Source organism: Doryrhamphus excisus, linkage group LG11 (genome assembly GCF_037039965.1).
Source record: "Doryrhamphus excisus strain RoL-2023G ecotype Guam linkage group LG11, RoL_Dexc_Guam_v1.1, whole genome shotgun sequence".
Lineage (NCBI taxonomy): Eukaryota > Metazoa > Chordata > Actinopteri > Syngnathiformes > Syngnathidae > Doryrhamphus > Doryrhamphus excisus.
This window is the reverse complement of record NC_136367.1, coordinates 19,486,422-19,511,859: the sequence shown is the minus strand read 5'-3', so window position 1 is coordinate 19,511,859 and position 25,438 is coordinate 19,486,422. Positions and strand designations below refer to the sequence as shown.

The 25,438-nt window shown below is 42.1% G+C and overlaps 1 protein-coding gene across 1 annotated transcript; it reads left to right on the top strand.

Moving 5' to 3' along the window:
- Positions 1 to 847: 847 nt before the first annotated feature.
- On the top strand, positions 848 to 25,422 carry wnt4 (wingless-type MMTV integration site family, member 4). The gene is made up of 6 exons (XM_058081136.2): positions 848 to 1,293; positions 17,386 to 17,467; positions 18,236 to 18,389; positions 18,499 to 18,630; positions 19,051 to 19,193; positions 21,356 to 25,422. Exons 1-6 carry the CDS (start codon positions 1,217 to 1,219, stop codon positions 21,824 to 21,826), a joined length of 1,059 nt encoding a protein of 352 aa, XP_057937119.1. The 5' UTR covers positions 848 to 1,216; the 3' UTR covers positions 21,827 to 25,422.
- The last annotated feature ends 16 nt before the right edge of the window (positions 25,423 to 25,438 follow it).

The window sequence follows — 25,438 nt, the reverse complement described above, 5'->3', positions numbered from 1 at the left end:
GATAATGAATGAACTGATCATTATCCTAAACAATGGATTTAATATTTGTAAATAATTATTCTATGAAATCATACTAAAAAGTGCTTCTCTGGAGTTGGTAGTCATTAAAATAATGTTATTATTATTTTTTTTTTGTTTCAGGGTTGGTCCTTTATTGTGCCTGTGTTGCCTATTCTAATTCTGATAAAACTGCAAACTCTCAGGTCAGTGATTGGTCCTTGCAGGTCATTTCATTTTCTCCCATAATTCACAATAACATATTTGGTATATTTTGTAAAAGATAAGGATCCTTACTGGTGTTGCTGCAAAAATCAAGTCAAGTCCATTTTCCCCTTGACTGGGTCACGTGACGAACATCCTGTGTACATCAATCAATGGCGCGCCCCTCATATTTGTCATGTTATTTGGGATTTGCAGGTTTCCAACTCAGACATTTTGCAGCCAAGCTTTAAATAGCCCGCTGACCGCAGAAAATGTGGTCGAGTGTGTGACAGGGAGCGTGGGGGCCGCTGCCAAGAAGCGGTCGGAGGCGTGCGCGCGTCCGCGTGTGTGCGTGTAAGTGAAAGCGAGCGTGTTTATGTGAGTGTTGGAGAGGAGTGGGGATGGCTGGGGAGGCCATTAGTGAATGGCTGTGCTATTGCATCCTCCCCGGAGACCTCTAAAACACATACGCGCAGTCCCGTCTATACACACACACACACACACACACACACACACACACGAACCCGCCTCCCTCATCTCCCCCTAAAACTCCCATCTCTGTGCCATACCTCCACATCCACGCACCGCCCCTCCACTCAAGACAGCATACACACTCTCCTCTCTGCCAGACGCAGCGACAAACCGGCGGTGTGTGCGTGTGTGAGTGCGTGCGTGTGTGAATGTGTGTGCCCAAGTTCTGCGCGTAATTACGCTCAGCGCATGCATGCACTTTTGGGTGCGTTGGATGGCCCGTCACTTTTCTCCGCAAAGTGGACTTCAAGAGGAGGCGTAAAGTTCGGACTTGTTTCAAGCATCATCCGCGCGTCTTGGTGGCGCACCAAGGAGGGAGAAAGAGGACTGCGTGGGGGGGGGTGGAGGGACCTCCGCGCCGAACCGCTGGATGCGATGGATTAGCAGCCCCGTTTCTATTCACCCTGCCCGCCGCTTCATTTGGACTTCCCAGCCCTGACACCGACTCTCCATCACGGGATTATTTGTGCCCCCTGAAGCCGAGATGACAGAGGAGTGTGTGTTGCGGTGTGTGCTGATGCTCTGCTGCGCGCTCCTCTCCGCCAACGCCAGCAACTGGCTGTAAGTGCAACTTTCTCATCCAAAAATGTCACTTTTACCCATTTCGTGCGTCCTCTTCCTCCTCTTCGTTCTTCTCCTCCATCATCTCTATCGCCCCGCAGCTCAGGTTAATGGTTAAACTGTGCGCACACACGCACGCCCAGACTTAATAACTTACTAACATCCTTGCATCCCCCTTGCACACGGCCTTGCTTTAAAGCACTTCAAAACTGTTATTACCTCCATGGAAGTTTTGCGCACAAAATTGCCAAACTGACATCCATGTAATGTTACAAAAAGATCATTTGTCAAAAGGGGGCAACAGGTCCCTTGCACCGCCCCGGCGAAGATCCCATTAGAGAATGCTTAGACAACAACAAATTACAAAAAGACAAAGGAAAATATGCACAGTATGGACAACATAATTAAATCCATAAATCCCAAGTATGAAAACAGAAAAAAAAAGGCCATGAAATTCAGCACTTTTTCACTTTTTAGGTGGGGTTGGGGGGTGGGGGATTCCACTCAGGGGGACAGACTTTGATGTGGGTTGATGTGCTTTTGAGATTAGAGCAGGAAAAACATGACATCAAATCAGCATAACATACAGGAGGTGTGTCAACCGTAGAAACAATAAATCATAAAAAAAAAGGCCACATGTAAGAAGTCAAAACTGAAATGTTGATGCAACGATTAATCAATTATCCAATTAATCAACTATTTTGGTATTTGGTATTGTTATTTTTTATTTTAAAATGTTTGTTTTGACGCAGAGCAAATCTGTTTAGCATGTAAGGGCATTTAGATCGACAATACTATCTGCCCCAATGGCTGGATGGGACACAAAAAATAAAATAATAAATATAAAAATAAATATAAAATATAAAAATAAATATAAAATATAAAAATATAATAATAAATAAAATAAAATAAAATAAAATAAAATAAAATAAAATAAAATAAAATAAAATAAAATAAAATAAAATAAAATAAAATAAAAATGTTTTTTAAGTCCTTAGTCAGCCATGAAAGCAGGTCTATTATCTTTGAGTTTTAGGCAAAACAAGAACAGCGGTTGGTATTTTTGCCTTCTGATAAGTTGAGGACCAAACCAAACATTGATGGGGACGACCCGATGAATTAAAACAACAGGCTTCTAATTCATACACAAAGAAAATAATCGTTAGGTGCAGCCTTGCTTGTATTTTACTTTTAACTTTTACCAAATTGAAAAAAATATACATAAAAATGTAAAAAATAGCCTCCCACATCCTTTGATTTTTCAGTATGCGGCCCTCAGCTCACCAAAGGGTCAACGTAGATTTTCTTAGGGTCCTCGTATTTGTACAAGAGTTCAACTGGGAATGACAAATTACAAAAATAAGAAGCACAGTTTCAATATTGCCAACCATAAATTCTTTCATTTTGCAGCAATGACTGGAAATAACATATGTTGTCAGTGGACATCTGTAGTGTGTCATATGTTACAAGCCTTAAATGAAAAAACAACATACAGAGTTCTATTTTAATTCTGATAAAACTGCAAACTCTGAAAAACTATATATTCTACACGCCACCTCTTCCTGTGAGCCGCTCTCTGTGGGAGGCGGTTTGGTGCATTCCTCCGCATAGGCTTCGCTCCATTTTGCACTGCCATTCAACCTCTTATCTTCCTCACTTTTTACGAGTTGCGTCCATCATTGAGCGGGAACCAACCAACCCCCCCCCGGAGTGACTTTATCAGCGCTACACGTGAGATGAACACGTATGAATCACATGTACGGTGTCTACCTGTGACCTTATGATCTGTGATCTGTAATTAATGATCCCTACTTGGTTAGCTTGTAAGCTTTACTCTAATCTGGTGTTGACGTTAAGATAAGACAGCGGCCCGACGCTGCGTACAGATTCCCCCACAGAAGAAGTCCTGCGAAAGCTTGGCCAAAGAGCTTGAACCTCTGTCACAGAGTGCAGAGTAATTGTGCTGTTTGTGACGGAAGGCGTGGTGACAGCAGGCATGTACGGGCAAGCCGCGGAGCTGCCGGGCCGCTCAGTGGGATTACTCAGCGGAGACGAATCTGTGGACTGTAAACTACGGGTGCTACGGAGCTGACGCGGGGTCAATATAACACAATTAGGAGTTAGCTTAGGAGTTAGCATTAAGGAACGTCACATGGTTACATTTGTGTCTATTACTCATAATTCATACCCACCATAGTTTTTCTGTTCTTTAGTAATCAGCAGTAGAAGACTATTAAGTTTCAGGGAAAAATCAGTTCCCAACTACAAAAGGTTTTTGTGAAAAGATACATTTCAAGTATAACTTTCAAATGTTTGTTGCTTTTATGACAGCTCCAATATCTAAACAACTACACTAACATATACATTATACATATACATTTACATCAAAATAATAATTTATTTACAAATATAACACCATGAAATATTTACGAATTTCACATTTGGAACTGAACTATGTGTGCGCACGCTACACTCTCTCACGTCCTCCTTCCTGATATGTGTGTTTTTTCCGATTCACCGTTATAAAATGCACATCCGCCCCCTTGTGGCCATTTTTATGGCTTGAAATTGCTCTAAAGTGGCATCCATTAGTGGGGAGTTGCATCAGTTGTTGGGACTGAGTATTTGTGTTTATAAAAACGTAAAGTACGTCTTCAGTTGTACAGAAAGCAGGATGCAGTGAACCAGGAGGATATTTACACCGTTACTCCCCCCTCGCAAATGATGCAACACACATGTAACTGTAACACACAAACTATGCAGGTAACAAAATAGACGCTTCCGCGCTAAAATGCATGCAAAACAATACTATTTTATAGTCATTCACAAACCCGCAAGGCATACTGGGTAACCTCCTGTTGGGGAAGTGGTGCAGTTGCACTGTGTGCTCCACTTTGTTGCGTTCATCTCTGATTAATGCAGAAGCTTGTCCTTGGCTTGTTTACTTTTTGCGTTATTAAGTATTTGGTTACGCTGAAAATGATCACTGCCGATAAATTATGAGTCATTATTTTTTACACTTTTTCCCTACTTGGTGCTCTCTCTCCTGTTATAGAGCATGACTGGCACACGTGATGTATGGTGTGTGTGTTTTTGTTGTTGTGGCGCACACACTCGGTAATTAACACTTCGTCTCGTAAGTCACAGCCAGCAAACAGGTGAGCACACATTACACTGAGGGAACAGGGAAGGTGTGTGTGTGTGTGTGTGTGTGTGCACTTTGAAATCAAATCAACGATTCGGAGAATGTACTGGCAGCAGCGCTCACTCAAAAATGCGGTGATTTACTATGGAAGAAATTCAGTTGTTTTTACAATAGGAGGTGTAAATGTTGGGTGGACCTGGTCTAGTGCAGGTAACAGCTGTGCTGAAAAAGAATTTGGACCTGTAGGGCCCTGTTTCAGTCATGCAAGAGCAACGACTGTGCGTGTAGGATTGCTGCCATGCACGGAGCGAGACACGCAGTAAAACCTGCGGATTTACCTTCAAGTGTGCTGCTAATTGATTGTGTGTGTGCGTGGTTACACGGTATTACACGGCGTTGCAGTATTGTTTAGGGCCGGCAGAATAACGTTTGTAACTCATTATTTGGGTATGAATGGGGTGTTATTTTATGTCTACAGGGCTAATAATAATAATAATAATAATAACCATATTTAGAAAGACATACAGTAAACAGGTTTTCCATGCTATAACTAGGAAAATATTAAATGGTAATGGTTTAATTTAATTTGAACATGCATCAAATTACAATTGAATGCATCCCATAATCAGTTCACAGTTCCACATGTCCAAAAGGAGTAGGAAGAAGCAAAGCTTATTAAATCCTACCCCTCCATTTGGTACTTTTACAATCAGTAACTGTTACATTTGTTCACTTCCTGCTTTCCATAATACAGTTTAAGGTTTTTTTTTGCACCTCGTACCGAAGTACGAGGTGATATGACCATATGACCATAATGGTTACCATAGTAACATCATGACTGGTTCAAGACTCTTCATCCTTTTAGCAAACCTATAACCTATAATATTTAAACCTATAAAGGTTTAAAACTTAATTTGCTGCGGTCAGGTCAGGAACAAGGCCGCACGGTGGGCGAGTGGTTAGCATGTATGCATGCATGTTCTTTGGGTACTCCGGTTTCCTTCAACATTACAAAAACATTCATGTTAGTTTAAGGTATGAATGTGAGTGTGAATGGTTGTTTGTTTTTATGTGCCCTGTGATTGGCTGCCGACCAGTCCAGGGTGTAGAGGCTGTCTCGCCCGAAGACAGGATCGACCCTCGAGAGGATAAGCGGTATAAAATGAATGAATGAATGACTAATAATAGCCCGTAATCTACTACGACACAGCGATGATTCATTCATTGATTTCTGAAAGAAACGATACAGCGAGCGAGCGATGACCGAACTGATATTTAGAGTCCATCAATGTACATGTCATAGCGCGTGTATTTGGTTCAACCGGGCGGATCCATACACCGCCCGTCTCCAAAGGTAACGAACTGGTCGAACTCTTATCAGTTAAAGTAGTCACTATCATCTCGAATGTAGCGGACCGATCACCATGACACCGACGGTAATACAATGCTGAGATAGCGACTAGGATCATTTCTTCCTAAGGCCGCTGAGGTGTTTGGCGTGTCAGCGATGGCTCAAATGTGTGTGTGAGCATTGAAGCATACGTCCCGGATAACCATGCTGAGGTGCTAAAGAGATGGCAGCGTAACCAGAGAAAGCAGAGACCTTGGCGGTACCCGCTGGCGCCTCACACTTCTTTCACATCCACATGACTCCAATGAGGTTGCAACATGTTATTTCAAGCCCTCTTGTCACCACCGTGTGTGCAATTATCATGCCCCCCCACCTCTTGAATCAGCAAGGGGAATCGCTCAGGATGACCAGATTAGGATTAGTGGAGGACAGATCAGACTGACAGGGGAAAGGAGCGGGCGGCCTCACTGAAAGATGAGATACAATTGTGGCGCTCTACAGAGAAGTGCGCGAGGCTTTGCGGAGACATAACACACCCTCTGGTGGCGACGTAGAAGGGCTCGCGCTTGCCGACAACAATGGATGTGAACAGCTGATTGCAATTGGCCTGCACACCACGCCATCTGTCAGATGCTTGGAAAGCGTTGCAGTGCACGATAGTGAAGGAATCGTTTTATATGAAAGATATGTTTGTGGAAAACAGTTTAGACCAGGGGTGGGCAAACTACGGCCCGGGGGCCACATCCGGCCCGCCCAATCTTTCCAAAGTATTTCATTTAAACTCAACATACAACCTGGCATCATGGCCTGAGCCAACCTTTTGATGGTTTTATCAATTTCGTTTTTTGACATGGTCTGTTGTTTACAAAGTGCTCCTGAAAAAAGGGACACAAGCACATAATAATAATAATAATTATTATTATTATTATTAGATTATTAGATCATTATAATTATTATTAGAACTATTATGATGATTATAATTATTATATTAATGCTAATTATTATATTAATTACATATAATATTATTGTTATATTTGCATATTTTACATAATAATAATAGAATAATTATTATTTTAATTTTATTGTAATTATTATAATATTTTATTATTTTTGAAATATTTAAATATAAATATAAAATAATAAATAATAATAGCAGATTGCATGACAATTTTACAGATAAAATAATACCAGGTGGACTGTTACGTGTAAAATATATAGTCTGCCCCGCCCCCCCGTAAATTTTGTCATATCAATGCGGCCCGCGAGTCAAAAAGTTTGCCCACCCCTGGTTTAGACACATAAGACTCAGTGAAAAATAGGAAATATCAAATGAAAAAGGTGCCAGAGAACAAACTAAGATTCATTCATTTTCTACCGCTTATCCTCACAAGGGTCACGGGGGTGCTGGAGCCTATCCCAGCTGTCTTTGGGAGAGAGGCTACACCCTGGACTGGTCGCCAGACAAACAACCATTCACACTCACATTCATACCTATGGACAATTTGGAGTCGCCAATTAACCTAGCATGTTTTTTGGAATGTGGGAGGGAACCGGAGTACCTGGAGAAAACCCACGCATGCACGGGGAGAACATGCAAACTCCACACAGAGATGGCCGAGGGTGGAATTGAACCCGGGTCTCCTAGCTGTGAGGTCTGCGCGCTAACTGCACGACCGCCGTGTAGCCTACAAACTAAGATGATTAGAACAAATAAATACACTGGATCTTGCACCGAGTTCTCAGTCTAGTTTGTCCCACCTTGTCTTTGAGCATGAACTGATGCTCAGAAGAGAGGTGAAATGTCTTGAAGACCAGTTGAGAATACAATAACATGGATGAACGACTGCATCCAGCTAATTGCATCCAATCCTGTGGTCTTTGTCCATTGGGGTGAGGCCGTCAGGAGAAGCTCCTGAAGTTTTCCAGACCAGTGAGGAAAACTATGGACGGCGATCCCAAAAACGTGGAAACCAGGTCTCAACCACGGAGGGATGTTTTGAGACAGGGATGTAGTAGTTGTGTCATTTTGGAGCATCGATACACTTTGGTGAATACCAGGGTATGACGCCCAGAAGGGGGTCATCTGGAAACTAAGTCAAGAACAGGAGAGAAGAGGTAAAGGATGGAGAAGGCCAACCATGCCATGGACACAGATGGAGCAGACCACGGCAAATTCTATCAGCAGTCACCAGTAACGCCATCTTTGATGTCCTCCTGGACTCTGGACTCTGGATTCCACCGCCTACTGGAGAACGTAAAGGGACTCAGGTGTCCGGGACCAGATCTCCAGGGGAATCTGTGCTAGCTGTCATGCTAGTAAGTGTCTCTAGCTTCATGACGACGGCCAGCAACGAATGCTTCTCGATATTATGTCTTTGTTCCCCAACACCAGAGTCAGAAAGTTGTCATGGTTGTTTATTATATTAAGCAATATATCAGTTTTATTGGCCAATATTATGGGACACCCCTATTGAAGGTGGTCACAGTCCATAGTACAGTCCAGAACACAAAACTATATCCTTTGTGTTAAAGAGATACATATTTATTAACTTAAGTTTAATAAAGAGCAGGGGTTTACAAAATCAGGCAGAGTGAGCCTCTTCTCGAAGAATACATAATACAATCCCCTGTACTCCCTGAGAAACTGATCTTCCGGGCATGCCCAACCATGTATTGAAAAGTTACATGCAGTATTTAGTTGAAGTTATCACATTCTCTCAAACCACAAAGTACAGTAAATGACCCGATTACACGCGATTATATGCTGACACTGGGGAGAAAATACACATCTGACCCTTTCACGACCTTCATCTTGATCTAAAATTGAAAAGGCCGAAAGTATAAAGGAGGAGACTCAGTGGTGATGAGGTGAGAACCAAATATGTATTCTAGCCTCCTACACAGAGAGCTCTTTATACATACAAATATGTGTGTACAACACATAGTTTACACATGTGTGCTAACTGTGTCAATAGTCAGCTTGATGGTGTGTGTCCAAACCTGCCCACTTTGCATGAATGATCGCACAAGTGAGTGCATTTCCTCATCTCCCCGATGAATGAATGGGAGTCTTTTACAGGATAGAATTAGATAGAAATAGATTCATGAGACACAATTCCGACATTTTCATTTCTCGGGCTGACATTATGAATAACATGACTTTTCCTTCAGGCATTGTCTATGACTTGTTGTGTTCAGGGTCACGAGTGAGCGGCTTTGGCCGAGGGGCGGGGTGCACCTTTACGTGGGCGGAATTCAATCGCAAGGCACTAATATGACAACTTTTCAAACCACGTGAACCCAATACAAGGGGCAACGTGTTTGCATTTGTGTCATTATGTCGACATAAGCGGTGTCGGTGTCGACATAAGCGAAACCAAAACGCTGTTTCAAGGTAGACACGGTAATCGAAACATATTGCAATACAAGTGATATGTAGTATTCTGGTCACTGGGCAGCAGTAATGACAAAAAAACATTGAGACATTACCTTACCTTACATTACCTTAACACCACATTAAGTCATCCATAGCCTGTCTGACATGATAGAGTGAAAAAAAGGTTCTCCTCCTATTCTGTGTGGAAGTGGTAACTTTTTGGCTTCTTAAGTTTAGAACAGAGCTGCACGGTGGTCGAGTGGTTAGCGCGCAGACCTCACAGCTAGGAGACCTGAGTTCAATTCCGGTTTTCTCCGGGTACTCCGGATTTCCTCCCACATTAATAATTGGCGACTCCAAATTGTCCATAGGTATGAATGTGAGTGTGAATGGTTGTTTGTCTATATGTGCCTTGTGATTGGCTGGCCACCAGTCCAGGGTGTACCCCGCCTCTTGCCAGAAGACAGCTGTGATAGGCTCCAGCACCCCCGCAACCCTTGTGAGGATAAGCGGTAGAAAATGAATGAATGAAGTTTAGAAGAAAATTAAATCTGAAGCTAATTGGTTAGCTCGCTAGCTTGCTAGCTAGCAGTCGCCTGGAGTCCCTGCAGCATAAGAGTTTGCAATATGTTGTAAACAATGAATAATAGGAATATAAAGGTGACTATAGGTGTGTTATTTTATGTCTACAGGGCTCTAGTAATGTTCAAAACATATGTGGAACAGGTTTTCTATGCTTTAACTATGAAAATATTAATTTTTATCAATGAATCATGTCAATTCGGTTGGGTCTGGAACAAGTTATTCGCTATAAATGAGCGATTTTTGATGACAGACCTGCTGTGGTAATTTGGTTTTATGTCTTGACTACAAGAACAATAAAGCTTTCGTACATGTGCAAATCAGGAAGTGATGGAAGAAGCCCAGCTCAATAATAATTTAGAATGGTTCGACACCCCTGGTTCGACACCCCTGTGCTATGAAAAATCACATCAAGCCATTTATTATTTTATTTCTGAAGAGAAATAGCCCCCAGGTACACGGCAAGGCCAAGTTCAGGGGGGCACACATAATGATTCCGAGCCTTATTGGGCGATGGCACTAATAAAAGGCAGGAGGTTTTACTGTCTTTCATTTCTTTTCCCAAATTGGCATGAAACTGGACGTGTGTGTGTGTGTGTGTGTGTGTGTGAGGGCTGTGGTGTTGGTCGGCCATGTTATTTTTAGGGAGCAATGAGCTCCAGTGGAGCCACCGGCGTATAAATACACCCAGACACACATGTAGACATACCAACAAACAAACACATTTCCATAGTATCAGCCTTGCCTCACATTTTCCAATCTTCACACAACCTGACCTTCCGCCGTGTCTGCTCTGGATGACTTTAGACACATTTCCGCATTTGACCTTGGACTTTACATATCCTTCATTCATCTCAATCTCAAATGAACTCCTGCTGCACCGAACAGCGTCAGGCTTTCAGAGACAGCAGCGGGGGCAGATGTTCTGTACTGTATACTGTATACTGTATACTGTATACTGTATACTGTACTGTACTTTAAAGAAGGGGGGGTCACAGTCAGTAAGCTTGTGATGTTGCACCCTCTACAGGTCTCAGTAAGTCTTGTATGTACTGCAGGCTTGGATTAAAAAAGTCTTGTATTGACTGGATGAATCTCGTCACTAGCGGTGCTACATTCAAATTCTGTTATGAATTTGACAGGTGAAAGTTAAAATTTTAGGGTTAGGATTAGGATTAGGATTAGGGTTAGGATTTGGATTAGACAGTAAGTCACCAACGTGTAGGATGCTAGATTGGGCACTCGATTCTGTGAACGATACGGTAAAAAGCAAACTGACTCGTTTGCTATGTACGATATTGCGACAAAGTCGCTAAGTAACAAACTGAGACAGTTTCGAAAGAGCGATATTTGAACGACTATTAAGATCCAGCGTCTATTACCGACTTATCCTTGTACTTATGTTTGAGGAATGAAGTAATTATACATTTTGATTCTAAAACGTTCAACCAGTAGCTCGGCTTCTTTGCGTTTACTACCCTTGCATTGATTATATACTTTCATAGCTTGACAGATGTAATAAAACATTTGATGAGACGGAGGATTCTTGTTGCCAGGTGCATCCACGATCACTCTTATTTAGAGTGCAACAGTTTGTTTAAAAAGGGACCGCGTCCGGGGAGTTTTTCCAGTACATCTGCAATCGAACCAAAGCCTTCCTGGCAAACACGGACACAAATTACTGCTTGTGTGTCCCAGTTCAGAATTTGGTCGCAATTGCCATCTGGGAATTGGTTACGGCAGTAACACAGGACCTTTAAAAGTAGACCTGGAGTACTGACAAGTAGAAATACAATACTTTTATTTGGTCACGCGTTTGTTTGGGTATTTTTAGTATGTTTGTGGTAAAAGCTACCAAAATCTGTGATATTGCACCATAGACTCATCCAATTCAAACCAATCCAATTCCCTGCCTGTTTGGTATCAGAGTTTCTTCTTGACCGATCATTGCCACTGGGTTCCAAATAGGGTTTACCCCACTTCTCACCCAGGTCAGCTGGGAAAGGCCCCCGAAACACCTGAAAGAAGACACTAATACGATGAAATAAGAAGTACTGAAATTGATGTTTATGTTTAAATATCATGAAAATGTTTTAAGCCTAGATTATGTTGTCTTAGTGCCCAACCATTGTATTTCCTGTCCTAGATAACAACCAAAAATCAAAATAAATAAATAAAAGTGATGTAGTATTGTGGTCACTAGACAGTACTAATGACACAAAACATTGAGGCATTACCTTACCTTACATTACCTTAACACCGCATTAAGACATTAAGACATGATAGAGTGAAAAAAGGTTCTCCTCCTATTCTGCGTGGAAGTGGTAACTTTTTGGCTTCTTAAGTTTAGAACAGGGCTGCACGGCGGTCGAGTGGTTAGCGCGCAGACCTCACAGCTAGGAGACCTTAGTTCAATTCCACCCTCGGGCGGTTTTCTCCGGGTACTCCGGCTTCCATAGGTATTGTCCATAGGTATGAATGTGAGTGTGAATGGTTGTTTGTCTATATGTGCCCTGTGATTGGCTGGCCACCAGTCCAGGGTGTACCCCGCCTCTCACCCCAAGACAACTGGGCTAGGCTCCAGCCTCCAGCACCCTTCCTCACAAGCGACCCTTGTGAGGATAAGTGGTAGAAAATGAATGAATGAATGAAGTTTAGAAGAAAATGAAATCCGAAGCTAACTGGTTAGCTCACTTCTGGAGTCCCTGCAGCATAAGAGTGTGCAATATGTTGTAAACAATAAATAATAGGAATATTATGCTTAAAAATGTCATGTTTTTTTAGTGCCCAACCATTTTTTTGTCTGTCTGTATTTCCTGTCCTAGATAACAACCATGTGTCATAAATGTCTCCCCTGTTTGGCGTTCTATGAAGCTGTGGGGGGGCTCTAAGTGGGAGGCACGGTGCATTCCACCTGGACTGCAGTGCAACCATCGGCCAATGCGTGTTTGTGTTGCATTATGCATCACGGCCTTCACAGCACCGCTGGCTCCACCGGGTTTAGGCCCGTGGGATTTATGAACTGGAGGCCGGGAGAGGAAAGACGGAGATAGAGACCAGGATGAGACTGATTGTTTTGTGTGTGTGTGTGTGTGTGTGTGTGTGTGTGTGTTTGTGAGATGCCCTTCTATGGGTTGACTCCTCTGTCTCCTGGATGAGGTGTTTTGTTAACCTCGTCTCAGGGAAGCAAAGGGTATGTGCCTCAGAATGAGCAGATAACAGGAGGCTTGAAAATGAAACACACTTGCTCAAGGTCTGTATGGTCCTTTCCCACGGGTGTCCGCACAAACGCCCGTCCTAAAAATCCTCTACAGTATATCTTTGCTTAATATTGCAAAATTGGACGACTTTTAAAATTAAAATAAAAATTGTTAAGCATTAATCTATAATTCTTCATGGTTTAAGCATCAATTATACTATTTCTTTGGAGAAATTTCTTATTTTGTTTACTTAAATTTATTAAAGAACAATATGCAAAAGACCTCCCTATAAATTCCTGTATTTTTCCCACACATTTGACATTCATCAAATAACAAAATATAAAATCCTCTCCGGTACGATGCTATGATGAGGCTATCTATGCTCGAGCAGTCACCAGTCTGGTCTTTCCGCACCAAAATTGTTCCTATATTGGATATATTTCTTTTATTTTTCCTGAAAATTCCCATTTGACGATTGCTAACCTTAACTCTGAACGCTTTCTGCCAGGGTTCCATTTCAGCTTAGTCACTCATCAGTCTATTGCTGATGAGTGGCGACCCCACCCCACAGCTGGAGGACAATTTTGACAAATGCGTCTCTGTGGTGCAGAACATTAGTTCAGCCTAACCGTCGTTTCCACTTGGACACATTTCACTGCAGCACACAACTTTCCGTGGGAGAGCAGAGGAGAGCTGGCTGTTCTGTTTTTGTTTGTGTTGTCAATAAACGCGGAAGGTAAGTTTTCCGTGATTATTTTGGTCGGTTCCGTTCAGGGGCGTCACAAGGTTCTGAGGACGGGGGGCGGAGGGCTTAGCCCCCTGGAGATGCACAGGATATGAATGAATGTAGAAGACATTAGGAAATCCCAAACACAAATAACGAACAAGAACCGGGATATATATATAATACATATATATAATTATATTATATAATAATCATTATTATATTATTAATTAGCCTGTTATTATTACTATCATCATTATTCTTCTTCTGATTATTACTACTACTACTATTAGTAGTAGTAGTAGATTGTAAATTAATGCCAGGTAATGTGAATATTTATTTTAACTCATATTCTTGCCCTATTATATACATAGGGCAAGAATATATATTTTTTTGGTAAAAAAAAATCAATAAAAAATAAAAAAATATGATTCAGCACATAAATCTGTAAATATTGCGGAGCTATTAATTGCTGTAATACACGACCCAAAAGCAGGAGCGCCATTCAGGTATCAACTTATTGCAACCCCATATGTGAGTAATGGTCTGCAAAAGTCCTGCAAAACACGTCTTATGATCATTTCTGCTATGAATCTATTATTTGGTATAGTTGTATATTATTGCCTTGGAAGGGTTCCAGAGGAAGTCTCATTCACACCAAGGGTGGATGCTGGCGAATACGGCTGAGACGATGATGTGGAGTGGCAGAGCGCAGGGTTATCACTGTGATAAGTGGCGAGTACCGACATGGTCTGGTTGGGTAGACCATGGCCTTCAAAGCGGCAACGAGAGGACGATTATCTGGGCTGTTGAGAGAATGAGATGAGAGGCCAACAGGAGAGAAGGAGGTGTTTGGCCCGCCAGACCTCTGGAAGGATGATATGCGATATGATGCCACCAAACACAACAAACACAGGCCACAAGCTGTTGTAAAATGCGGTTTGTTGGGACTTACACATAAAGTTTCTATGAGAAAAAAATTTAAATATTATATATCATGTTCTGAGACCCCCAGCTTGCTCAAATCCCCTCCCACCCAACCTTCCGGCTAGCTTGATGTTGACATTGTCAATATTGTAATAAACTGTTTTACTAACTAATTACAATGGTACCTTAGTTAACGTTTTTCAGTTAACAACCACGTCCAAAAAAAAAGCCCAATTTGTTTATGCCGCCATCTTGGATCAAAAGACAAAATCTCACGATACTTGTATGTGCATTGTGGGCCGCAGAAAAAGAGAAAGCCGATTGACTGTACGGAAAAAAGGGGTACAAGACCTCCGAATCTTATTGCTTAAAGAGAAGACATCATTTCAACGTCATTTCTGCGGCCATTTTACATCCAAAACTAATTTCTGGTTTAGACAAACAACATTTAAGCATTAAAATGCGGTTATAGCAGTGTTGTTTTGTTAATTGATTATTTTGTGTGGGTATTTTTCCAAGGAAAGTGGGTAAAAGTGGTAAAAGTTAAATGTTCAGATGTCCATTCATTTGTCATTTACATAATTTTCTGCATGTAAAACTGTAATTACCGTCTATATAATGTGTTTTGTGTTAACATTTTCCCATGTCTGGAACAAATTCATTGGATTTGCATCATTTTCTATGGTAAAAGTTGCTTTGGTTAGAGTTCGTTTTTGGTTAGAGCCGGACCTGCTGTATTAATACTACCGAAAAAAGGATATTTACATTTTTAAATAAAAAAAAAAAACGATTAATTGAATAAAATAGCTGTTGATTAATCATTGATTCTTTGATTAATTGTTAATTGACAAAAAAAAAAAACTTTGGCTATGGTAGATGTGAAAATGGGAATGAGGACCATTTAAGTACTTTAAAAGTTGTTTAAAATTGTTATGTTGCGATTGTAGCTGACATTCTTCGGCAGTTCATCCATCGCAACACAAACTCAACTTGGCTGCCCCCAGGAGGACTGGGGGTCTCTAGGGTTTAATAGGTTAAGGACGATGCTCAGAAATGGCATTAAATGTCAAAATATTTCAGGCTTTGCTGTACCAAACACGATGGAAAATACAATGCAAAACAGTTACAGTATCCCTGTAAAGTGCTGTCAATAATCTCACCATAATTCTCCCAGATTTGGACATGTGCCACAGCTCCACTGAGACAGACACATGAAGGTTTTGCCGAGGTATGTGTGGCCTTGGGAACTCATAACCTCGGACTCACGAAATGGGCTTGAAAAACCGAAGTGAAAACAATGTTTGCTCAAACGGCATCATAACACTGAATTTAATCAGAGGGCAGTTTTTCAAACCGCTTTGATTCAACGCCATTTATTTGGCAATTGACTGGTTTCAGACGAAAGAAGCGATGACATGTCAGGAAGCTCCGAGCGCTGTAGACGGTACATCATCAAGGCTCCCCGACCTCAAAGGGGCGGTTCAGTGGCGGCTAATGTGAAAGCCTATTTCTGTGAAGCGCAGCTGGGCCTGGAGATATGGGGGCAGGTGTGTGCGTGGGGGAGTCGGGTCATCGAGACCAATGTCGTTCTCTCACACGTCTTCGATATCTTACTGACCTGTCTGGCCTCGAGGTGGTGTCTGTGATAAACCACTTTCCCTCCTCTCCGTGTAGTCCCTCGCCCAAAACGTTCTCACAACGTCATGGGAACTAGGGATCTAGGGATGTCAAAAATAAGCACAGCAACGCATTTTTTTCATTAATTACGTTTTTAAAAATTGCATAATTAACACATACGCTCCGTTATGACGGCAGACGGTAGCACAGTAGAGCGTCCCCACACCGTCAAACGGAGTCTGATGCTCTTTTACGACTTCATTCTGTCCTCAACACTTCAGCAGCAGCACAATTCCAACACTTATTCCAACTTACACACTTCTCTCGCAGCGTTGCCAACTTGGAAATTTTCTTCTCGCTAGATCTGGCGACATTCCACGCCACTTGATGTATGACTTGATATATTTTCTCAAAAGCAACAAATCTATCGACTTTTTTGGCGTCATCTGGGAATTTGGGGATATTTGGGGACCCCAAAATGAAAACATGTATTGTTTTGCATTTTCTACTTTCACTGTTGACAGTTCCACCCCACTCAAAGGTATTCACAACTCGGCCTTTTTTTTTGCTAAAGCTATGCAAATCATTGGAACTTGCTGAATAGAACAGTCTGACTCACTGTGTCATGTTGCAAATATTAAACTCATCACACAGTAACTTAACACTCAAAAGGTATTACAAGAGCAGTTCATTGGCAGACAAGCAACATAGATGGATGGCACCGCAATGCTGCTTATGTCCACCAGAGGGAGCTACAGGAGCCCGGAGCACAGAGCCCAGAGGGAGGCTGATGTCAATGCAGCACCCCAATGAATGCGTTGCTCAGGCGCAATGCTTTATGTGAAAGCTTAACTACGACAAGTGAACATATAACTTTTGTTATTGATACACTGACGGCATCTTATCACTGAGTTAGTTTATTCCAAATTTGGTTGAAATCTGCATTTCCATGTATCGCCGGGGGCGCCTCTTCACTTAATCTTTGCCGTAGCGAATCAGGATGGGAGTTTGATATCAGTTGACTGATGTCATGACATCTACATGCTTTGCCATTCTTCGCTATCTAACTTCCTCTAACACCCTCATCGAGTTGGTTTTGGTTCTTTTTCTCTTTGTGTTCTCTATCATATGCTCATTGATGAAGTTTAATTATTCTTTCTGTCCTATCAGGTACCTGGCCAAGCTATCATCGGTAGGAAGCATCCGGGACGAAGAAACGTGCGAGAGGTTACGAGGCCTCATCCAAAGACAGGTGCAATAACCAATGACGCTGCAGACCTGCTTTTCGTGGGGCTACCACCCAAAACTCGGTTTAAGCCCTGAATGTGCCTCACACTTAGAAACTTAGATGATGGCTTTGCCACATGGAACTATGATGCAGCGGCCGCCGGATAGTAGTTGGCAAAAAAAAAACATGATCAGTGAAGCATGAACCCATAAACGTAAAAATTCATGAGCTGGTAAATGTATGTCACATATTTTTATCTATGTTAGCACATATTTCTAAATTATTAAAGCCACAGGGTAAATGCCATATGTTTTTTGTGGAAGCAACAGCCTGTTTTCAGAGATGAAAAATTTAAAAAATTTGACCAAATTTTGCTAATTTGCTAAATTGTTGTTATTTTAGTAATTATAATTTCTATGTATTCATTATAACAATTACTTAGCATATTTTCCGGACTATAAGTCGCACTTCTTTTGATAGGTTGGCTGTTCCTGCGACTTATACTCCAGAGCGACTTATGTATGTTTTTTTCTACCTAATTATGCATTTTTGGCCTTGTGCGACTTATACTCCGTAGCGACTTATAGTCCAAAAAATACGGTAATTTTTTTCTTAAATTACATTATTACACTTTATAATAATAATTAATAATAATAATAAAAATAATTAATAATAATAACAAAATTATAATTTAAATATAATAATAATACATTTTTGTAATGGGGGGGTCATGATGATGGTTGCCTGGGGTCCTTAGTGCCAACATGATTCACACCTTGTTTTCTGCCGCAGGTTCAAATCTGTAAGCGCAGCGTGGAGGTGATGGACGCGGTGCGCCGGGGCGCTCAGCTGGCGATCGACGAGTGCCAGTTCCAGTTCCGCAACCGACGCTGGAACTGCTCCACCCTGGAGAGCATGCCTGTGTTCGGCAAAGTGGTCACCCAGGGTGCGTTTGTCCAGGCGCCACGCTCTTATCTCATGCAGCGAGCACGCCGCATGTTACTTTTAACGCCTCTTCAACGCCGGTTGCCTGTGTGTGTGTGTGTGTGTGTTAGGCACCCGTGAGGCTGCCTTTGTGTACGCCATCTCAGCAGCCAGTGTGGCATTCGCGGTCACGCGGGCCTGCAGCAGTGGAGAGCTGGAAAAATGCGGCTGCGACCACAATGTGCATGGAGTCAGTCCAGAGGGTAAATATCACTCGCTCGGTTCTTCTGACAAAGCCAGACGTAGCGACACATGCAGCTAGTATGTCGGAAATACGACTTCGAAGGTGGATCTCATTTATAAACGTAAACAAGAAATATTACTATATGTTGCTCCAATTCTTGACTGTGGAAAAGTGCTATTTTCTCGCAAAAAGTGGTGCTTGTGTGATTATGATTATTATCACTGACTCAGTGCTGCGCTGGTGTCGGACTGCGGTTAGTAAAGTTGCAGCCAGGCAGCAAAACAATGAGAGCTCTTATAAGTCCGATGCAAAGCTGCTGACTTGTGGCTAACGCTTTGCTGTTTCAACACTACGAGGATCACCTCAGACATTTCACAGTGTCATTCGATATAGTGTTTTTGACAAGGCATATTTGAGTAATTGTAATATCTTGTCGCAGGATTCCAGTGGTCAGGCTGCAGTGACAACATTGCTTACGGAGTGGCTTTTTCTCAGTCCTTTGTGGATGTGAGGGAGAGGAGTAAAGGCCAGTCGTCCAGTCGGGCCCTCATGAACCTCCACAACAATGAGGCCGGAAGGAAGGTAACTCGACCTGCTTTATTACCTTGGTATTTTTCATGTATAGCAGGATACTGACTGATATTCGTATGAATCACACATTGAAGTGAATCGGGTACTCTAGTGACTCGAGTTAGTCGATGCTCGTTGAGTACTTGTCAAGAGTCAATAATAACTGTATCGAAGTATCGCTTCGGTAATACTACGAATCGAACAATTCTTTAACCCCAATGAAGATGTCACATGATCTCAGTCAGCAGACATCAAAATGCACTAGAGTACTCGTTGAGTACACATCAGACAGTAATAGTTGAGTCAATAATAACTGTATCTGTATTGAAGTATCGCTTCGGTAACACTAGGAATCAAACAATTCTTTAACCCCGATGAAGATGTCACATGATCTCAGTCAGCTGACATCAAAATTCACTAGAGTACTTGTTGAGTACCCGTCAGACAGTGAAACTTGAGTCAATAATAACTGTATCTGTATCAAAGTATCGCTTCGGTAACACTAGGAATCGAACAATTCTGTAACCCAGATAAAGATGTCACATGATCTTAGTCAGCTGACATCAAAATTCACTAGAGTACTCATTGAGTACCCGTCAGACAGTGAAACTTGAGTCAATAATAACTGTATCTGTATTGAAGTATCGCTTCGGTAACACTAGGAATCGAACAATTCTGTAACCCAGATAAAGATATCACATGATCTCAGTCAGCTGACATCAAAATTCACTAGAGTACTCGTTGAGTACCCGTCAGACAGTGAAACTTGAGTCAATAATAACTGTATCTGTATTGAAGTATCGCTTCGGTAACACTAGGAATCGAACAATTCTGTAACCCAGATAAAGATGTCACATGATCTCAGTCAGCTGACATCAAAATTCACTAGAGTACTTGTTGAGTACCCGTCAGACAGTGAAATTTGAGTCAATAATAACTGTATCTGTATCAAAGTATCGCTTCGGTAACACTAGGAATCGAACAATTCTGTAACCCAGATAAAGATGTCACATGATCTCAGTCAGCTGACATCAAAATTCACTAGAGTACTCATTGAGTACCCGTCAGACAGTGAAATTTGAGTCAATAATAACTGTATCTGTATCGAAGTACCGCTTCGCTAACACTAGGAATCGAACAATTCTTTAACCCCGATGAAGATGTCACATGATGTCAGTCAGCTGACATCAAAATGCACTAGAGTACTCGTTGAGTACCCGTCAGACAGTGAAACTTGAGTCAATAATAACTGTATCTGTATCGAAGTACTGCTTCGCTACCACTAGGAATCGAACAATTCTGAAGATGTCACATGATCTTAGTCAGCTGACATCAAAATCCCGGCAGGCGGAACCAATTGGCGGCTTCAGTTGGTGGAAGACATACATGAAAAACTGCTTTTTCCCCTTGATTACCCAATTTCTGAGTAGTACCAATGAAAGTCGTCATTGTGTCGAGGTTTTCTGGGGTAGGCTCCAGCAATGGATGTTTATAATACGGTGGTGTTGCTGTGATCTTCAGCGTTCTGGAATAAGACTCAGCACCAGCAATGGTTCTCAGTCAGAAAAGGTTGGCTTGCACCATCCGGGTTGGGAGCGAGGTCTTGCCCCCGGTGGTGGCATTCGAGTACCTTCGGGTTGGAGAGTGAGGTCGACATACGAGACGGAAGGCAAAGCTCTCGATTTACTAGTCGATCTACGTTCCCATGCTTTGGGTCGTGACCGGAAGAATGGGGTCTGAAATGAGCTTGGTCTGTAGGGTGGCTGGACTGACCCTAACAGAGATAGGGTGAGGAGCTGGGTCATCCAGGAGGGGCTCAGAGTAGAGCCGCCGCTCCTTCCACGGTGAGGTGTTCCGGCATGCCCAGCCGGGAGAAGGGATTATGTCTCACAGCTGGCCTGGGAATGCCTTGGGGTCCTCACAGTAGAACTGAGGAAAGAGGTGGCCAGGGATGTGGTTGTCTGAAAAATCCCTCCTGAGACCCCCCCCTGCGAACCGGATCCGGATAAGCGGAAAAAATTGGAATGGAATGAAATATGTTGGTTATTATATTGAAAAGCTGTTTGTGTACGATACAGTGCAGTTCCATCCCATTGGAAATTCCGACCACGGAACCCCTGGAGATAGCAGTATTCCCAAATGAAACTTCTAATCAACTTCTGTCATTTTTCCAGGCCATCCTGGCTCACATGCGTGTGGAGTGTAAATGTCACGGCGTTTCGGGCTCCTGTGAGGTGAAGACCTGCTGGAAAGCTATGCCGCCCTTCCGCAAGGTGGGCAACATCATCAAGGAGAAGTTCGATGGCGCCACCGAGGTGGAGCAGCGCAAAATGGGTTCCGCAAAAGTCCTGGTGCCTCGCAACTCCCAGTTCAAACCTCACACTGATGAGGATCTGGTCTACTTGGAGCCCAGTCCGGACTTCTGCGACTACGACCCACGTACGCCGGGCATGCTGGGCACAGTGGGGCGCCAGTGTAACAGAACGTCAAAAGCGATCGACGGCTGCGAGCTGATGTGCTGCGGCCGCGGGTTCCAGACGCAGGAAGTGGAGGTGGTGGACAGGTGCAGCTGTAAGTTCCACTGGTGCTGTTACGTCAAATGCAAACAGTGCCGCAAAATGGTGGAGATGCACACGTGCCGGTGATGAACTGAGCGGGAGCAGAGGGCAATGCAGATGAACACAATGCCTCACAGTCCTGATGGAAACTGGAGAAAGCACCGAGGACGCCGCCTCGACTGGATACCACCAAGAGACCGAGTAGCCGAGAGGTCCATGGAGGTCCAAGTCCTCATACTGTTGTCGTCTCAATTAGAATGCATCGTTCACATCCCTTCTCCACTCCTTTTTAGAACGTTTAACTTATTTGCTGAGACTGAGGAGCTTATCTGGGATTGACTAAGGAGACGTGGAAATAAGGAGGGATAAACGTTCTGAGATTTGGTTCTAAAGGAGGGCTGTGGGCCCTCTGTCCTCGTTGCTGCTGCTGCTACTGCTGCTGCTTTGGAGGTTCAATCAGAGTGCCGCACTTCAAGGAAACGTCCGTAAAGGACAAACGGCAAAGACTGAAGCAGTCACACGTGGACCTTCTGTGTGCTTTCTGTGTTTATACGCACCGAGCTGCACTGAGCTCCACTTCCATGCAGACATGCGTGAAATTATTCCAAGTGAAATCCACTATCAGTTACTTCCTGTTTTGATGTCAGCTCACAGCATGAGCACAAGTGGTGGGTATCGGGCAGAGAACACAATCGCGTCTCCAAAAGATCAGTAGTCATTCACACCAAGAACTTGGACCCAGTTTTCACAAAGCAGGACAGTTTGGTTCAGTTTGTAACGAAACTCAGTTTTCCCGAAATTGGGGAGGGATTCCCAAAATAACTAAATTGGAAAATAGCGTCAACATTAGAAACAAACAGAGATGCTCAACTTTGGCTTGATACCGATATACCGATATACCGATATGCCGATATGCCGATATGCCGATATGCCGATATGCCGATATGCCGATATGCCGATATGCCGATATGCCGATATGCCAATATGCCGATGCGCCGATGCGCCGATGCGCCGATGCACCGATGCACCGATGCACCGATGTACCGATGTACCGATATGCCGATGTACCGATGTACCGATGTACCGATGTACCGATACATCGATATACCGATATACCGATATACCGACATACCGATATACCGATATAGTCCAGCACTTCATTACCAATACCGATACATCGCAGTTCGTCCCTCAAACTAATCTAAGGTCTAAGGTCTTGTACTGTGATTCCAGTTGATGCATTTCACAAATAAACACTTTTTGTGCAAAATAAGACCAATACAGCAATACCTCGTTTATCACTGTTAATTGGTTCCAGACCCAACTGTGATAAGTGAATTTCCGTGAAGTAGGATTCCTCATTTATAAATGAAATATTTTTGTAGTTATTTTGTAGTTTATGACCTTCTAAATATGTTTTTTTAATATTATTGAAGGCCTCTAGGCAGGAAATAACGCTCCTTTAGTCACCATTACACTTGTATTACATAATATAGTAATAAATACATAATAAAATAAACATAAGCTATAAAGAACACAGGACTCATAAGTTGGAATTGAGGCCAAAAGTTAAATTTGCAATTTGTAAAATAAGTTGTTGTTTTACTCATAATAGGCCGTCATTTATTTATTTTGAAAAACTCGGATGATCACTCGCGTTGATATCATCAATCATCAGCGGAAGAACCATTATCTTATTTTTCTCATTCATGATCCTTATGTAAGACACGAAGACCCGTCTTTCTCTTTTCTGTGCTTTTTAAAGATGGCAGGTAATTAATGCACGTAATGGTAAGTTTATAAAAGCTACAATGCTAATGTTAACATGCTAGCAATGCTAACACACTAGCTGATAGCATGCTAACACCTGGTATAATAGCACTTACTCTTTATGTAAGTTTATACATAAGAAAAATGCCGTAAATGCTAACGTTACAAAACTCGCAATGCTAATATATTAACAGTTAGCATGCTAACAAACATGAAAACACTGTCTATGTAAGTTTATATTATATAGTTGAAAAAAAAGCTAAGATGTTTAGTCTTTATGTTTAAGTTTTTGCCTATGAAAAAAAAACTTAAATGCAAAAGAAAATCGAGATTCCTAATTTTTGCGGAATCTTCCATAATTAAATCCATTAGCGGGGGTCACGTTGCTATTATGTCACACTATACACACATACATTACCGCTCCAAATTGAACTGAACTCGACCGCTATGTGAAAATGTGGCTTTTATATAAACATCCATCAGATCGGATAGATCAGCCCAGGATATCGACCTCCTTGCGTATCACACAAACCCGCACAAACACATGCATCACGCAGACACAATGCAAACACTAAGATAATGAAAACCTTCTGGGGTCTGACGGCAGGTCGCTGCGCGTGTTCACCATGCATGATGACTGAAGCACTTTCTCTCCAACCGCACATAAAGCCCTCGCCCCGCAGCATGTGACCACGTATGGCCGACCCGTACCACCGAAAAACGCCACGCTTGCCTTATTTGTTGTTAGGCAAGCTTGCTTGCTTGTTAGCATGATAATGATCATAATGTAGATCTGTAAAGACTTATACACTGAAGACGATTATACTGCCTCTGAATGTATGTTAATGCTGAATATATGCTGTGTCAAATATGCCTGTTGACTGTTCTTTTCCATACCGCAGTACAGTATATGTTCTAATTCACCACCGAGCCCAAAGCACATACATTTATTTCAATTTGGAGTCATTTTTTCCCTCTAGAATAAAACCAAAAGATTTGTTCTGTATTTTTTTTTAACATGCAACCCACGTTTAAGTTGAGAGTCACTGAAAAAAAATGGTCCCCACACATTGAGCAACATAATTGTACAATATTTGTGTACCAACACCAACACTATAACCCTAATAGTGATTTTAAGTGCAATCATTCAGTGTGCCAACCACAGATGCAAGAAAGCCACTCACTCGTCTAGTCTGCTTTGGCTTTGAGAAAGACCAGGGGGCAAGAACACTCGAATATACAAGGATTACATTAAATGCACACCACATGGTACGAGCTTCCTTCTGCTTCTGTTGCTATCAATATTACACAGGAACACAAGCTATATTCTGCATTATCTTTCAATTACATTGCTTCTGTTACTGCAGAAAAAAAACACGTGTAACCGTTCCCAAGATGGTTTAAATAAGGTGGGAGGTGGCCAGGCTGATGGGGAAATATCCAAGTGTGTGTGTGTGCGCGTGAGGATTAGAAAGAGACTGACAGCAGGATTTGACCACGTACTGTCAACATACATCAACATGAGTGGAAGAAACCCAATACACTACTGCAATAAAACACGCTGACACTGTGCTGATGTGTGCTGATACCAAGGACAGACTTTTCATGCCACAGAGTGAAGAAAAGCTTTCAGTAGAGTTTTAACAACGGCAGACTATTTCATTATGACAGTATTTTTGATGAATTAAGGTCTTCCAAAGGTGTGTGTTAACATAATATAAAATAAATATTCATATTTGTCCATTTAAACTGTGTTATAATGCATTTTCTGTATGATTGTTTACCATTTTTTTAAAGGATAACTGCACTTTTTTTTAATTTTGCCCCTCATCCACAATCATTATGTGAAAAATGACAACATCTTACTCTTTTCTGCAAGTTCTAAAGAGAAAAATGTCTAACTAAAAGAAGCACTTGGCGCCATAGTTC